General features: G+C 51.1%; 1 protein-coding gene across 2 annotated transcripts; it reads left to right on the top strand.

Moving 5' to 3' along the window:
• The first annotated feature begins 1,957 nt into the window (after nucleotides 1-1,957).
• On the top strand, nucleotides 1,958-15,087 carry PLEKHJ1 (pleckstrin homology domain containing J1). Of its 2 annotated transcripts, XM_078877012.1 has the most exons (7): nucleotides 1,963-2,335; nucleotides 9,998-10,065; nucleotides 10,455-10,530; nucleotides 11,555-11,645; nucleotides 12,048-12,111; nucleotides 12,846-12,934; nucleotides 13,687-15,087. In XM_078877012.1, exons 1-6 carry the CDS (start codon nucleotides 2,236-2,238, stop codon nucleotides 12,909-12,911), a joined length of 465 nt encoding a protein of 154 aa, XP_078733138.1. In that variant the 5' UTR covers nucleotides 1,963-2,235; the 3' UTR covers nucleotides 12,912-12,934; nucleotides 13,687-15,087. The 2 variants fall into 2 exon arrangements, with proteins under 2 accessions (XP_078733137.1, XP_078733138.1); XM_078877011.1 differs by lacking the exon at nucleotides 11,555-11,645 and having other exon boundaries at nucleotides 1,958-2,335.
• The last annotated feature ends 1,837 nt before the right edge of the window (nucleotides 15,088-16,924 follow it).

Here is a 16,924-nt window from a genome sequence, read left to right as displayed (position 1 = left end):
ACGTGTAGATGTATAAGGGCACGGGGTGACCAATAAGGTCTGAATTGGTGTGTAGTAGGTAGGGTACTGGGTTGACAGGTTTGATGTCGACATGATGTGAAGGAGGCACTTTGCTGTGTTACTTACTCTCCACCAATCATGCTAATTATGTTATATACCGTGTATTTAAAATCTGCGGTCATCATGTTTGGTTTATAATGGACCTTGCTATTTAAGAGCGTGTGCCTCGGGAACGTGATTCCAGCCACAGTGGTGACCTATTAAACTAAGTTTTATTTTATCAGATAATTCACATCAGCTGCATACTCTAAGAGCAGGTTTCTACAAGTGGACGCAATCTCCACATTCCCAGCAGGCGTCAGGGTCGGGATCGCACCCTGTGCACCCGGCGAGGTAGTCAACATCTCCGAGTCACCACGAGGGGGACATGGAGTCCACTCGCCAAGGGCATCATCGTCTGTGAGGAGAGACACACACAGAGGTCTGTCCCCGTGTCTCTGCTCTGTGAGTGTCTCGGGCAAGCACGGTCGTGGTAAATACCAGAGGTGGGACAAAGTCATTGTTATGCAAGTCCAAGTCGAGTCGCAAGTCATCAAATTCATGACTCGAGTCTGACTCGAGTCCAAGTCACATGACTCGAGTCCACATCTCATAGGTGGGACAAAGTCATTGTTATGCAAGTCCAAGTCGAGTCGCAAGTCATCAAATTCATGACTCGAGTCTGACTCGAGTCCAAGTCACATGACTCGAGTCCACATCTCATAGGTGGGACAAAGTCATTGTTATGCAAGTCGAGTCGCAAGTCATCAAATTCATGACTCGAGTCTGACTCGAGTCCAAGTCACATGACTCGAGTCCACACCTCTGGTAAATACCCATTATGCAAACACCTGCCATGTGCAAGGTTCTTGAGGGAATGTTTCGAGTTGACTCACGACGTCTGGGGACATCTCATCCCGCCGTGTAAATACGTGAAGACTTTTCAATAACTGAGGTAACTTGCTGGTCATAACCCTTTGGGTGTTTCGGTAAAGTCACGTCCATGTGTCTGGCTGTGATGTTCCCATCCTGTCTCTCACCTTCCGATGTTAGTTGCTATTTTCCCCGTCCCTTCGGCTGTCCGATTTTACATTAACAGGTCAAATGTCTCACACCAACACAGCCGACCTAACTTCTCACATTAACACGCTAACTTCTCACATTAACACGCTAACTTCTCACGTTAATATGCTAACTTCTCACGTTAACACGCTAACTTCTCACATTAACACGCTAACTTCTCACGTTAACACGCTAACTTCTCACATTAACACGCTAACTTCTCACATTAACACGCTAACTTCTCACGTTAACACGCTAACTTCTCACATTAACACGCTAACTTCTCACATTAACACGCTAACTTCTCACATTAACACGCTAACTTCTCACATTAACACGCTAACCTATTGTAAACCTTTAAGTCTGTCCCAGCAGCTTTTCCCCTCTTGTGTTGTGATCGAAACGTCGTCGTTTTTTGTTTATTTGATTTTATTAATGTGAACCTATCTACGTGACTTTACCGAAAGACCCAAAGAATATGAATTCCTGCAGTCACGAAAGCTTTAAGCCAACATTTTGCTGGTAATAGTGAAGTTTTATCGCGAAGGTCCCAATGTTTTACTTGTTTATTGAATTTAAACACTTTCGCGCCTTTTTCGGCGATTTGATGCGATGACGTCACTCGCGTCAATTCGTCAGCGCCACTCACGGAGTGGCCACAACCACGTGACGTCGCTCACGGCACCAGACAGGCCGTCATCACTTGATAATGACGTCACGGCAACGCCTCGGCAGCGTTCAACGCGGGGACCTCCACAACGAACTTGTCTGACGTCATGACGCAATGGCATGGGCCGCCTAACGCGATGACGTTTGGATATGACATGACGTCACCACAAAGGCGGATTTAGACGCGAAGAAGTCAGCGCGGAGTGCTTTGGCTGCCGTTGCCAACTTGATGACGTTGCCCGGAGCAAACCTGGCGCGATGACATCATTCAAGCGAGGCGGAGGTGGTCTACGTGATGACGTCATGTCGACGTGGTGAGGGCGCCCTATATAAGGCGAGAGGAGCGAGCGAGGACCTCGCGCAGTGCGGACGGAAGCTGGACCTGGGACGCAGTGGGCAGCGAATTTGATCCCCAGGGACCCAGAGACCGAGAGACCGAGCGGCTGCTGGGGGTGGTGGGGGTCAATGCGCTACAACGAGCGGGAGTTGGTGAGCCTGGCGGGGCAGCCCTGCCAGAGGCAGGCGCGGGTGAAGATGCGCGCATGGGCCGCGGGGAAGCGAGAAGGCGAGTGCCACACAACCACCACCACAACCACTCAACCACAACCACCACACAACCACCACGACCACCACCACTCAACAACCACCACCACTCAACAACCACCACCACTCAACAACCACCACCACTCAACAACCACCACCACTCAACAACAACCACCCCCACAACCACCACCACTCAACAACAACCACCACCACACAACCACCACCACACAACCACCACCACTCAACAACAACCACCACCACTCAACAACAACCACCACCACAACAACCATCACCACTCAACAACCACCACCGCAACAACAACCATCACCACTCAACAACAACCACCACTCAACAACAACCACCACTCAACCACAACCACCACTCAACCACAACCACCACTCAACCACAACCACCACTCAACCACAACCACCACCACTCAACAACCACTCAACAACCACCACCACAACCACCACAACCACCACCACAACCACCACAACCACCACACATCCCTCCGAGTAGACTTGGCAAGACTGTCGGGGCAGGTGCTGCTCGCTAGCAACACCGACGAAGGCCGGCACTGTGGCACACGAAGGGGGGTGGGTGGCACTGTGGCACACGAAGGGGGGTGGGTGGCACTGTGGCACACGAAGGGGGGTGGGTGGCACTGTGGCACACGAAGGGGGGTGGGTGGCACTGTGGCACACGAAGGGGGGTGGGTGGCACTGTGGCACACGAAGGGGGGTGGGTGGCACTGTGGCACACGAAGGGGGGTGGGTGGCACTGTGGCACACGAAGGGGGGTGGGTGGCACTGTGGCACACGAAGGGGGGTGGGTGGCACTGTGGCACACGAAGGGGGGTGGGTGGCACTGTGGCACACGAAGGGGGGTGGGTGGCACTGTGGCACACGAAGGGGGGTGGGTGGCACTGTGGCACACGAAGGGGGGTGGGTGGCACTGTGGCACACGAAGGGGGGTGGGTGGCACTGTGGCACACGAAGGGGGGTGGGTGGCCGGCACAATGTCCGGCCGCCTTTGTCTCCCTCAGTGGCGCTGTGTAGACGCCGCACCAGGTGCTCATTTGAGGCTGAGTCCACCTGAGGGGAGGCCCAGGACTGGTTCAGGTCATCGTCACTGGGGTTGGTGACCGTGAGCGGGAATCGAACTTGGAAACCGTGCTGGCCGCTACCACCACCATCACTCAACAACAACAACCATCACTACAACAACAACCACCATCACTCAACAACAACAACCATCACTACAACAACAACCACCATCACTCAACAACAACAACCACCATCACTCAACAACAACAACCATCACTCAACAACAACCACCATCATCACTCAACAACAACCATCACTCAACAACAACCATCATCACTCAACAACAACAACAACCATCATCACTCAACAACAACAACAACCATCATCACTCAACAACAACAACAACCACCGTCACTCAACAACAACAACCACCGTCACTCAACAACAACAACAACAACCATCATCACTCAACAACAACAACCACCATCACTCAACAACAACAACCACCATCACTCAACAACAACCACCATCACTCAACAACAACCACCATCACGCAACAACAACCACCATCACTCAACAACAACCACCATCACGCAACAACAACCACCATCACGCAACAACAACCACCATCACTCAACAACAACAACCACCATCACTCAACAACAACAACCACCATCACTCAACAACAACCACCACCACTATCACTCAACAACAACCACCACCACCATCACTCAACAACAACCACCACCACCATCACTCAACAACCACCATCACTCAACAACCACCATCACTCAACAACCACCACCACTCAACAACCACCATCACTCAACAACAACAACCACCACCACTCAACAACAACAACCACCACCACAACCATCACTCAACAACCACCACAACCATCACTCAACAACCACCACCACCATCACTCAACAACAACCACCATCACTCAACAACAACCACCATCACTCAACAACAACCACCATCACTCAACAACAACCACCATCACTCAACAACAACCACCATCACTCAACAACAACCACCACCACCATCACTCAACAACAACCACCACCACCATCACTCAACAACAACCACCACCACCATCACTCAACAACAACCACCACCACCATCACTCAACAACAACATCCACCATCACTCAACAACAACAACAACCACCATCACTCAACAACCACCACCATCACTCAACAACAACACAACAACCACCACCATCACTCAACAACAACAACCACCACCACAACCATCACTCAACAACAACCACCACCACAACCATCACTCAACAACAACAACCACCACAACCATCACTCAACCACCACCACCACCATCACTCAACCACCACCACCATCACTCAACAACAACCACCATCACTCAACAACAACCACCATCACTCAACAACAACCACCATCACTCAACAACAACCACCATCACTCAACAACAACCACCACCACCATCACTCAACAACAACAACAACCACCATCACTCAACAACCACCACCATCACTCAACAACAACACAACCACCACCACCATCACTCAACAACAACACAACAACCACCACCATCACTCAACAACACAACAACTACCACCATCACTCAACAACAACTACCACCATCACTCAACAACAACCACCACCATCACTCAACAACAACATAACAACCACCACCATCACTCAACAACAACATAACAACCACCACCACCATCACTCAACAACCACCACCACCATCACTCAACAACAACCACCACCACCATCACTCAACAACAACAACCACCATCACTCAACAACAACAACCACCATCACTCAACAACAACAACCACCACCATCACTCAACAACAACCACCATCACTCAACAACAACATAACAACCAACACCATCACTCAACAACAACCACCACCACCATCACTCAACAACCACCACCACCATCACTCAACAACAACCACCACCACCATCACTCAACAACAACCACCATCACTCAACAACAACCACCACCATCACTCAACAACAACATAACAACCAACACCATCACTCAACAACAACATAACAACCAACACCATCACTCAACAACAACATAACAACCAACACCATCACTCAACAACAACCACCACCACCACCATCACTCAACAACAACCACCATCACTCAACAACAACAACCACCACCATCACTCAACAACAACAACCACCACCATCACTCAACAACAACAACCACCACCATCACTCAACAACAACAACCACCACCATCACTCAACAACAACAACCACCACCATCGCTCAACAACAACAACCACCACCATCACTCAACAACAACAACCACCACCGTTTGTTGAGTGTATAGTGCAGTGTTGTATAGTGGTGTGTAGTGTAGTGTAGAGTGGTGTGTGTAGTGTAATGTGTAGTGTAGGGTGTAGTGTTGTGTTGTAGTGTGTAGTGTATTGTGTAGTGTAGTGTTGTGTTCTATGTGTTCTATAGTCTAGTGTTGTGACTCTGCCTCAACTGAGTAGCTGGTGTAGTGTATAGTGTGTATAGTGTAGTGTGTATAGTGTTGTGTGTGTATAGTGTTGTGTGTGTGTGTATATAGTGTAGTGTATAGTAGTGTTGTGTGTGTGTATAGTGTAGGTGGTAGTGTATAGTAGTGTATAGTGTAGTGTAGTGCTGCTGCCTCGCTCGCTCACGCCACGAGGGGGCTCTAGAGGAGGGCACAGAGGACTTGGCCCGCACTTCACAACCACCACGCGCGACATTTGAGTAAACTTGCATCGATTCCCTGCCGCGCCGGGAGATCGCATCGAGCTGGCGACCTCTGAAGTCCAGAGCGCTGCCATTGTTTGTGTAACGGTGGCAGCTCCCCGAGTTTCGCAGTCTAACATCTAAGACGCGTTCGTGTCTTTGCGCGAGACAATTCTATTTGTGTCTGCGAACTGTTTTTGTTTGGCGTTTTAGGGGTTATAGTAACGATTATAAAAAATCTATTTTAGTAACCCGAGTTGTGACCAAGTCTCTGTTCCATCTCGCGTGTCCCCTTGTTCAGAACGAGCGTCCATCCCGTCGGCCTTTAAACACGAGCCGCACTAACATTGCAATGGTCCCCGTGTCCACTTGCAACAAGTTTGGGTTTTCCATCAAGTTTCTTCTGGACAAACCAAAGGTGCCTCCTTGGGAGTTTAGTTTTGTTCAGAACAAAGTCTGGGCTCGTGAACTCTGTTGAGGACAAGAAATGAGCTCCTCGATCTACCCGGGCACAATGATCGCTGCGTCCTCGGCGAAACTTCGTCTCGTCAAATCGTCGTCTAGCGAACTCCTCCCCGTTCTCCCGGCACTTTACTCCATTAACCAGCGCAGCGAACTCCACGTTACTCCATTAACCAGCACAGCGAACTCCACGTTACTCCATTAACCAGCGCAGCGAACTCCACGTTACTCCATTAACCAGCACAGCGAACTCCACGTTACTCCATTAACCAGCACAGCGAACTCCACGTTACTCCATTAACCAGCGCAGCGAACTCCACGTTACTCCATTAACCAGCACAGCGAACTCCACGTTACTCCATTAACCAGCACAGCGAACTCCACGTTACTCCATTAACCAGCACCGCGAACTCCACGTTACTCCATTAACCAGCACAGCGAACTCCACGTTACTCCATTAACCAGCACAGCGAACTCCACGTTACTCCATTAACCAGCACAGCGAACTCCACGTTACTCCATTAACCAGCACAGCGAACTCCACGTTACTCCATTAACCAGCACAGCGAACTCCACGTTACTCCATTAACCAGCGCAGCGAACTCCACGTTACTCCATTAACCAGCACAGCGAACTCCACGTTACTCCATTAACCAGCACAGCGAACTCCACGTTACTCCATTAACCAGCGCAGCGAACTCCACGTTACTCCATTAACCAGCACAGCGAACTCCACGTTACTCCATTAACCAGCACAGCGAACTCCACGTTACTCCATTAACCAGCACAGCGAACTCCACGTTACTCCATTAACCAGCACAGCGAACTCCACGTTACTCCATTAACCAGCACGGCGAACTCCACGTTACTCCATTAACCAGCGCAGCGAACTCCACGTTACTCCATTAACCAGCACAGCGAACTCCACGTTACTCCATTAACCAGCACAGCGAACTCCACGTTACTCCATTAACCAGCACAGCGAACTCCACGTTACTCCATTAACCAGCACAGCGAACTCCACGTTACTCCATTAACCAGCGCAGCGAACTCCACGTTACTCCATTAACCAGCGCAGCGAACTCCACGTTACTCCATTAACCAGCACAGCGAACTCCACGTTACTCCATTAACCAGCACAGCAAACTCCACGTTACTCCATTAACCAGCACAGCGAACTCCACGTTACTCCATTAACCAGCGCAGCGAACTCCACGTTACTCCATTAACCAGCACAGCGAACTCCACGTTACTCCATTAACCAGCACCGCGAACTCCACGTTACTCCATTAACCAGCACAGCGAACTCCACGTTACTCCATTAACCAGCACAGCGAACTCCACGTTACTCCATTAACCAGCACAGCGAACTCCACGTTACTCCATTAACCAGCACAGCGAACTCCACGTTACTCCATTAACCAGCACAGCGAACTCCACGTTACTCCATTAACCAGCACAGCGAACTCCACGTTACTCCATTAACCAGCACAGCGAACTCCACGTTACTCCATTAACCAGCACCGCGAACTCCACGTTACTCCATTAACCAGCACAGCGAACTCCACGTTACTCCATTAACCAGCACAGCGAACTCCACGTTACTCCATTAACCAGCACAGCGAACTCCACGTTACTCCATTAACCAGCACAGTGAACTCTACGTTACGCCATTAACCAGCACAGCGAACTCCACGTTACTCCATTAACCAGCACAGTGAACTCTACGTTACGCCATTAACCAGCACAGCGAACTCCACGTTACTCCATTAACCAGCACAGCGAACTCCACGTTACTCCATTAACCAGCACAGCGAACTCCACGTTACTCCATTAACCAGCACAGTGAACTCTACGTTACGCCATTAACCAGCACAGCGAACTCCACGTTACTCCATTAACCAGCACAGTGAACTCTACGTTACGCCATTAACCAGCACAGCGAACTCCACGTTACTCCATTAACCAGCACAGCGAACTCCACGTTACTCCATTAACCAGCATAGCGAACTCCACGTTACTCCATTAACCAGCACCGCGAACTCCACGTTACTCCATTTGTATTACGCAAGTATAATAACTCTCAGGTTCCAGCATATTTGATTAACCGGCACCCTCCATTCCCCATCAATGAGAGCGCTTTTGTGTCTACCTCTCACTGGCTGTGGCTACCAATGTGCCACTACTTGTCAAGTCTATCAGCGACATGGAAAATATTGAAAATCCCTGCATCGAGCTTCTTACTTTTCAACCTTGTTCTGATCAACACACTATAAACTAAAAAAAAAAATATTTCACCAGGTCAGGCCCACTGAGCTAGATAGCTATTTCTCAGAAGCAACCTGGCCACAATTGATAGCACAATGAAGTGGCTTATCACGTGGAGAAGTATAACTAAACGTACGTTGATTCTAAATGTAGAGGGAAAAACCGGAGGACCCGGAGAGAAATCCATGCCACCATGGGGAGAGAACTCGCAAACTCCAAATGTACAGGCGTCAGGATCGGGCATGAACTCACGGGCTCCTGCACATTGGGCGAGGTAGATGACGTCTCGCCATCAGGCGCCCACTCCCGTGACATCAACTTCTTAACGTGAAATTCTGGTCTCATGAAATCCGTAATGATCCCATGTCACGATGATCCTAGGTCTTATCAACCTCGGTCTTTTTCTCATCCTTGGTTTTGTTTGGGTTGCCTTGAGCAAATTGAGGGGGTTTACTGGAAATCAAAACTCTAACATACAAATTATGGTTTCCAGGAAGTAGGATATTTTTGGGATGGAAAATGTAAGAAATTGAATTACTGCGAAGGTTTTTCTGTCGTTGGGCTGTACATCTCTAGGACGTTAAGGTTATATTGTTAAACTCGGTGAGATCATAAGACACCTGGGTGAGTTCCATTTGCCAGCGTAACCTGAGCCACCAAATTGACAAAAGCAAAGAAAATAAAGTCTGGGAAGAAAGAAGAAAAAAATCGGAGCAATGTGGTGCCGGGTTGTACACGTGTTGTTCGGCATGATGTCCGACGTCTTGCTCCATTTGCTGAGAGCTTCAGCAACTGAATCCAGTTCAGTACAATCGTAAACCACATTGGAGATAATTATTTCGTTCATTATGTAGCCATGTGTGCCGAGATTATTGTCCGACAACTGTGACTGCAATTCTCATGAAAATTATTCAATATGACCAAATGTTGTGTTGCTGCTTGACTCGCATAGATACCCACAGTCATTTAAAGAGACGAATCGACTGACGTAGTGATGACTCACAGATTCCTAGCCCTTATTCATGCCTTGTTCAAGTTCCTTATTTGCCCTCTGCCTAGGACTGACTGCCTGTCCAGTGTCTTGAGCTGTGATCACCTTTAGGTGCGCTATATATACATGTTTTATTGTGCTATGTGTTTTCTGTGTGTGCTTTGCGCTGCGGTTAAACTGCAGGATACAAAGAGCGAAATATCAAGTTGGTGATGAATTTCTTATTCTACTTCAGAGTCGATGAGACAGAGGTAACCCATCTCATACCACCACAACCACCTCAACTACAATCCACCACCATTACACATTCACTGCTATGTACCTCAGTAGTGTAGCGGTTAGCACGCTGGTCTACAAACCCAGCGACCAGAGTTCCATTCCCGCCGACGACCAATATCGGCGGTGAATATTTTAACTAGTCCTGGGCCTCCCCTAGGTCGACTGCCTCAAACGAGTACCTGGTGCAGTATGTAAATACCGCCACTGTGGAGACAAAGACGGCTGGGTGTGGTGTTGGCCACCTACCCACTCGCTTGCTCTTCTGGCCTTCATAGGTGCTGCTCGCTAACAGCATTTGCCACAACAGTCTGTTGAGGCTACACGGGGGATGTTTGTGTGTTCGTGTGTCTGTACGTGTCAGCCGGTGGGAGCGCTGGTCCTGGAGGAGTGCGAGGTGGAGCGAAACTCACTACCCAATTCCCACTGCTTCTCACTCGGTGAGCACTCCTCCTCCTCGCCTCTTCACACCTCTTCCCCGAGATTATTCCTCACCACCTCCACTCGCGTCCGTCTCGCACCGCCCTCCTTGGCTCAGTACACGACCTCCCAGCTTCCCTCGCCTCCACACGTCGTCACCTCCAAGACTCTATCCTCAATACCACTTCGTCAACAACAGTCATCTCAATTCGCCGCCAAAAACAAAGACAAAGATCCACCGTATAGCCTTAACAGACTGTAGGGGCAAGTGCTGTTCGCGAGCACCTATATTCACCTCCTCACACCACCTCTCGTACATCTCCATCTACCTCTTTCACACTTTCTCATATATCCATATATCCATCTCCTTACCTGCCATACAGTGAGGGATAGCACACTGGACTTGCATTCAAGAAGTTGCCGGTTCGATCCACTGGCATGGAAGTTGAAACACCGGTGCAGGTTTTGTAAATTCTAAGTAAATGGGTACCAACCACGGTCAAGGTCAATTGACAGGTGGCGTGCGGTGGGGTAAAGTGTGGGTACGCCCACCGCTTCCAAGACATCTGGCCAACGTGGAAGAGTAGGCATAAATAAATACACACGTAATTTTTCCATTTATATTATTTACTTTTTCTACCTACGTGACTTTACTGAAAGAACCGAAGAGTCGAGGCTAAATACCCTTGAGATGGTCTCTCCAGAGCGACCTCGAGTGGAGGTCCTTCCCACAGCTGTTACGCGAGAGAGCACTTGGAGAGCTGCAAGGCGGCGCCCCGAGTTGGATTCCCGCTCACAACCAACATTGGTGACGAGTATTGGAACCAAATCCTCAGCCTCCCCTAAGTGTACTCGGCCTTAAACGAGTGCATCCACCCGGTGCTGTGTGTAAACGGCGGCATGGGGGAGACAAATTCGGCTGGGGGTGGTTCTGGCCAACCACCTATCTCGTGTGCGCCGTTGGGATTTTAATAGTTCCTCACGGACAGCACTTCCGCCAACAGTGAATCTTGAAGGATCTCTGGGTGATCTTTGTCTTCGTAGTGTACCGGGGTGGGACGGAGCAGCGCTACTGCTTTGAGTGCTCCTCCATATCCGAGTGTGATGAGTGGATGAAGCTGCTGGCAAGAGCGAGGTGTGGGCTCCGCGCACACACGCGCACACAACACACACACAACACACACACAACACGCACGCACGCACGCACAGCACGCACGCACACACAACACGCACGCACGCACACACACACAAGCAACACGCACACACACAAACAACACGCACACACACAAACAACACGCACGCACACAAACAACACGCACGCACACAAACAACACGCACACACACAAACAACACGCACACACACAATACAAACACTCGCAATACAGGGCACACCCCACACAAACAACACGCACACACACTATTCCACGTGTCGCACGCACTCCCTTCATGTGTAATGCTCGTGACGCCAGTGTGGTTTGGGGGGGGGCGGGGTTTGGTGTGAGGCGTTAAGTCCTCGCGGATGGGTTTGTGTGCGCAGCTACGAGAGGATCAGGAGGAGGGCGATTGGCCTCCGGGAGGAGATCCGCCAGCGCACGGGGAAGGTACACGGTGGCACTCCGCACTCCTACTTGGCACTCGCTGCTGTTGTAGTACATGTGCATGTGGTACCACACCGTTGTGTGGGACGCTGTTATTTGGTGCGCTCGTTTTTTGTGGTAACCCCTCTTATACGGCACAATGTTTCACCGTACACGTGTCACATTTTTAATTGGCACAGGGTACACACAATAGTACACGCAGCATTCACAGCTCACAGGAAGCAGTGGTGCATGTCCTTGTCTGCAGTGGTGCATGTCCTTGTCTGCAGTGGTGCATGTCCTTGTCTGCAGTGGTGCATGTCCTTGTCTGCAGTGGTGCATGTCCTTGTCTGCAGTGGTGCATGTCCTTGTCTGCAGTGGTGCATGTCCTTGTCTGCAGTGGTGCATGTCCTTGTCTGCAGTGGTGCATGTCCTTGTCTGCAGTGGTGCATGTCCTTGTCTGCAGCGGTGCATGTCCTTGTCTGCAGTGGTGCATGACTTGGTGACCTCGGTTCGATTCTGATTCTCAGGCCCATCTAACATCAGAAATGTCCCCTTGGTTTGCTCAGCCTGAAGTGAGTACCTGGTGTGGTGTGTAAATCTCAGCACTGGGGAGACAAAGGTGGCCTGGCATGGTGTTGGCCATTTCACCCCTTCGTGCTGTGCCAGCCGTCATAGGTGCTCCCTAGCAGCACTGGCCCCCAGTGTGTTGAGGCGGTATGGGGGGGTGGGGGGGGTCTTTGTGCTCCGTGGTCTAGGATCCCTTGGAGCAGTACGGGATCTCGGACGAGTCGCGGTTCCAGCTGGCACAGAGGAGGCTCTGACAGCGCCGCCACCATCTCCCCAGGTAACACGGAGCGAGTCTCGAGTCAAAGTGAGGAACTAAAACTAAACAATTATTTATTTTACCAGGTAAGGTCCACTGTTTCAGACACGACCTCGCCACAAATGAATGCTCAATGAATGTGATGGCAGACAAATACGCTAACCGCGTGATTCTAAATGTAGTAGAGGGAAAAACCGGAGGACCCGGAGAAAAAATCCACACATACCAGGCATCAGGGTCAGGATCAAACCCACGACCTCCTGTATACCAGGCGAGGTAGTTAACATTTCCTAGCCACCATGGCACCCATTTCCTGTTCAATAGAATTGAGAGGAGGTGGTGCCCTCCATATCCTTTCCATTTTGTAATCTTCCCCGGCCTTTGCTTGACATGGCGAGATCTTCCTCTGCTGAGCCAAATAAGATTTGTCCAAAAGATGGGCCTTTCCAAGACTTGCGGCTCCAAGAAAAGTGGTTGCCATGTGTCGGTCATATGAGATCTCTACAGACTGAGAACCCGGAGAGGAGCAGCAACATTAAACTGGGTTCTCAAAAGTAGCGAGTGGATGGTCCATGGCCCAGTCACCAGTGGCTGAACAAAACAAAAATCTCTGGTATTGATCAACTCTGTTGCGCCCGTTGGGTCGACACAACTAATTAAACGATGTGGGGGTTTTGAACAGCTACAGAGTTGCTGTAAAAGTTGTGGGTTTGCGTAAGGATGTCGGCAGAGGCATGCGATGTCACTCCAGCATCGTCGTTTTCGGTGTGCAGGAACTCGGAGCCCTGGGCATGCCCCTGTGCGTTGGGACGTGGGAGGGGTGGACCGTAGGGGACGGAGTGGACTGTGAATCGCTTCCCATCGCCTTCCTCGCCAGTGGACACGTGGTGTGCGTGCACGCGCATACACGCGCTTGATCGTTGGTACACGTGCGTCCTGTGAAGAGCCAAAGAAAACATAGAGGGTGGAGTTCCGCGGCCGTGGGTGGAGAGTGGCTCCATTGCAGCTGTGTCACCATCATCGTCGTCATCACCGTCCAAGCGTTTTTATTTAATACCAAACACCCCCAAGTTGTTGCGTGACTGCTGCCACGAGCATCCCACTGTGGGGCGACATGCGGCTTGGACACGGAGAAGTTCTCGCGCTCGTGTGCTCCTAACCACCGCGTGGTGAAGTGGTGTCTAGGATGCAGTGCAGAGAGCAAGTTGCTGCCCCTTACCTGTGCTGAGCTCCGCCTCGTGGGTGTGTGCATGTGTGGGTTTTCCTTGTGCACTCCGCTGTCCGACAGCATTGCAATGAATGCTGTCAAATGGAATTGGCCAAACATCCCAATGCAGGTCCCTCTTGAAAGAGAGTCTTATGATTCTCAGCCTTGTGCGAGTAGAGATATGTTTCAAACTGTTCATTGCCACGTCATCTCTCATCAACTGCAAATAAGAGTCTTTTGAAAAACCAGGAACGAGGCCAAACGGTGTGGTACTAGTTTGTGTGTATGTAGACATTATTTTGCACCATACCTAGCCAATCGTGCTAATCGGAGGTGCGGGAGAAGGACAACAAACTGAACGCGAAGCAGTTTATGTGCAAGCGTTGAACCTGGCCCACGGCGTTCCATTCCTGGTCACGACTAACATCGGTGGAGAACTAGACAAGTGAACTGACTGGCCCTGGGCCTCCCCCTCTATCTCCCACCTCACCCCTCCACCCCAACCCGCACTGATGAGTGTAGTGAGGTATGGTCTAAGCATTCTCCACGACGAACACGGTGTGAGAAGACCTTTATCCATCAGTGGATTGACAAAGGGCTGTTGATGATAAACATCTGGAGAGCAGTCGGTGTCACTTTAGAATTGGCGGCATATTTGCCTTCAAATCGGTACAAACAATTCAGAAACCACGCCTCGTTGAGATACTGTTGGCAGTGGTGCACAAATAACAAGACGTCACGTTTGTCAATAGCATTGCCCTAAAGAGGAAATAATATTTGAACTATAAATGTTTTAATAAGTAATTTTATAAGAGGTGACACTTTGGGCAGTGGCCCTTCTCTTTATAGCAGAGATCATCAAAAGCTGTTGTCCAAAATGTTTCCGGTTTTATATTTTTCCCTCTTTCCAGTGGCATCACAGATGAACGTGGGTTTTGGGAAAATGAAGATGGCTGAATTTTTTTTTTTATAAATCCTAAGCGACCCTGAAGCATGGCAGTGATGTTTAACACGGTTATGAAGTTTAGCGCGGTTGTGTTAACGCTTCAGCGCTTGCAACTCAAGATCATTTGCAGCCAACTTGAGGGTTGATCCACTCGGCAGCAAGTGAAAACCAAAATGAAACGTAGACATTTTAGTGAGGTATCGCGTTTATGCGATTGTCGTGATTTCTTCTCGGTGCCATGGTGGACACTTCATCAGCTTTGTAAACGCGGGGCGGCAGCGTGTTTAGGAGAACCGCACCTTCCAACTCGGTGCCAGGAAATCGGTCTCCATTTATCACTTTGAACCAAGCTGAGTGTCTTCGGTGGGAGTCAACAGAGCACTGCCAGCAGAGATAGAAGTCTTATTTTCACTGCCACATCTGGGTATTCTGCATTGAGGAGCCCTTGAGACGGCATGTCTCGCGTCAAGGGAACTTGAGATGTCGTACATAATATAGGTGTGTGACGATCCGTCCCCTCGGTGATTCGATGACTTGTCATGATCTGAGGTCTATTCAATGATGTTTTTTTTGTTTATTTACAGCGCGGTTACGTCCTTGGTCTCGTAAGTTGCCTTGACCGCTTATTATTTGAAAAGGCACATGAGTGCATAATACAGGGTGTTAAAAAAAATATGGACCCAATTTCAAAACAGTATTTCACGATGGCAACGTGTTACAATTACACAAAGTTGCAAACGGTTTACTGAGTTATCAGGTTTTACTAACCATTTTATAAATGCTCTGTGCCCTCCACCTGCTGTACGGACAACATCGAGACGACAGTTGAATTCGTCCCAAACGCCTCTCAAAGTGTCTTCTTCCACTGAAGTCACCGCTGCCGTGATTCTGTTTTTGAGGCTGGGAGAGGAATCTCACGGTAATCATTTTAAACTCTACGCCCCGCCCTCTCTATGCCCCACCCTCTCTATGCCCCACCCTCTCTATGCCCCGCCCTCTCTATGCCCCGCCCTCTCTATGCCCCACCCTCTCTATGCCCCGCCCTCTCTTTGCCCCGCCCTCTCTATGCCCCGCCCTCTCTACGCCCCGCCCTCTCTTTGCCCCGCCCTCTCTACGCCCCGCCCTCTCTACGCCCCGCCCTCTCTACGCCCCGCCCTCTCTACGCCCCGCCCTCTCTACGCCCCGCCCTCTCTACGCCCCGCCCTCTCTACGCCCCGCCCTCTCTACGCCCCGCCCTCTCTACGCCCCGCCCTCTCTACGCCCCGCCCTCTCTACGCCCCGCCCTCTCTACGCCCCGCCCTCTCTACGCCCCGCCCTCTCTACGCCCCGCCCTCTCTACGCCCCGCCCTCTCTACGCCCCGCCCTCTCTACGCCCCGCCCTCTCTACGCCCCGCCCTCTCTACGCCCCGCCCTCTCTACGCCCCGCCCTCTCTACGCCCCGCCCTCTCTACGCCCCGCCCTCTCTACGCCCCGCCCTCTCTACGCCCCGCCCTCTCTACGCCCCGCCCTCTCTACGCCCCGCCCTCTCTACGCCCCGCCCTCTCTACGCCCCGCCCTCTCTACGCCCCGCCCTCTCTACGCCCCGCCCTCTCTACGCCCCGCCCTCTCTACGCCCCGCCCTCTCTACGCCCCGCCCTCTCTACGCCCCGCCCTCTCTACGCCCCGCCCTCTCTACGCCCCGCCCTCTCTACGCCCCGCCCTCTCTACGCCCCGCCCTCTCTACGCCCCGCCCTCTCTACGCCCCGCCCTCTCTACGCCCCGCCCTCTCTACGCCCCGCCCTCTCTACGCCCCGCCCTCTCTACGCCCCGCCCTCTCTACGCCCCGCCCTCTCTACGCCCCGCCCTCTCTACGCCCCGC

This window comes from Lampetra fluviatilis, chromosome 46 (assembly GCF_964198595.1).
Source record: "Lampetra fluviatilis chromosome 46, kcLamFluv1.1, whole genome shotgun sequence".
Lineage (NCBI taxonomy): Eukaryota > Metazoa > Chordata > Hyperoartia > Petromyzontiformes > Petromyzontidae > Lampetra > Lampetra fluviatilis.
The sequence above is the reverse complement of the archived record's forward strand: the minus strand, read 5'-3'. Positions and strand labels throughout refer to the sequence as shown.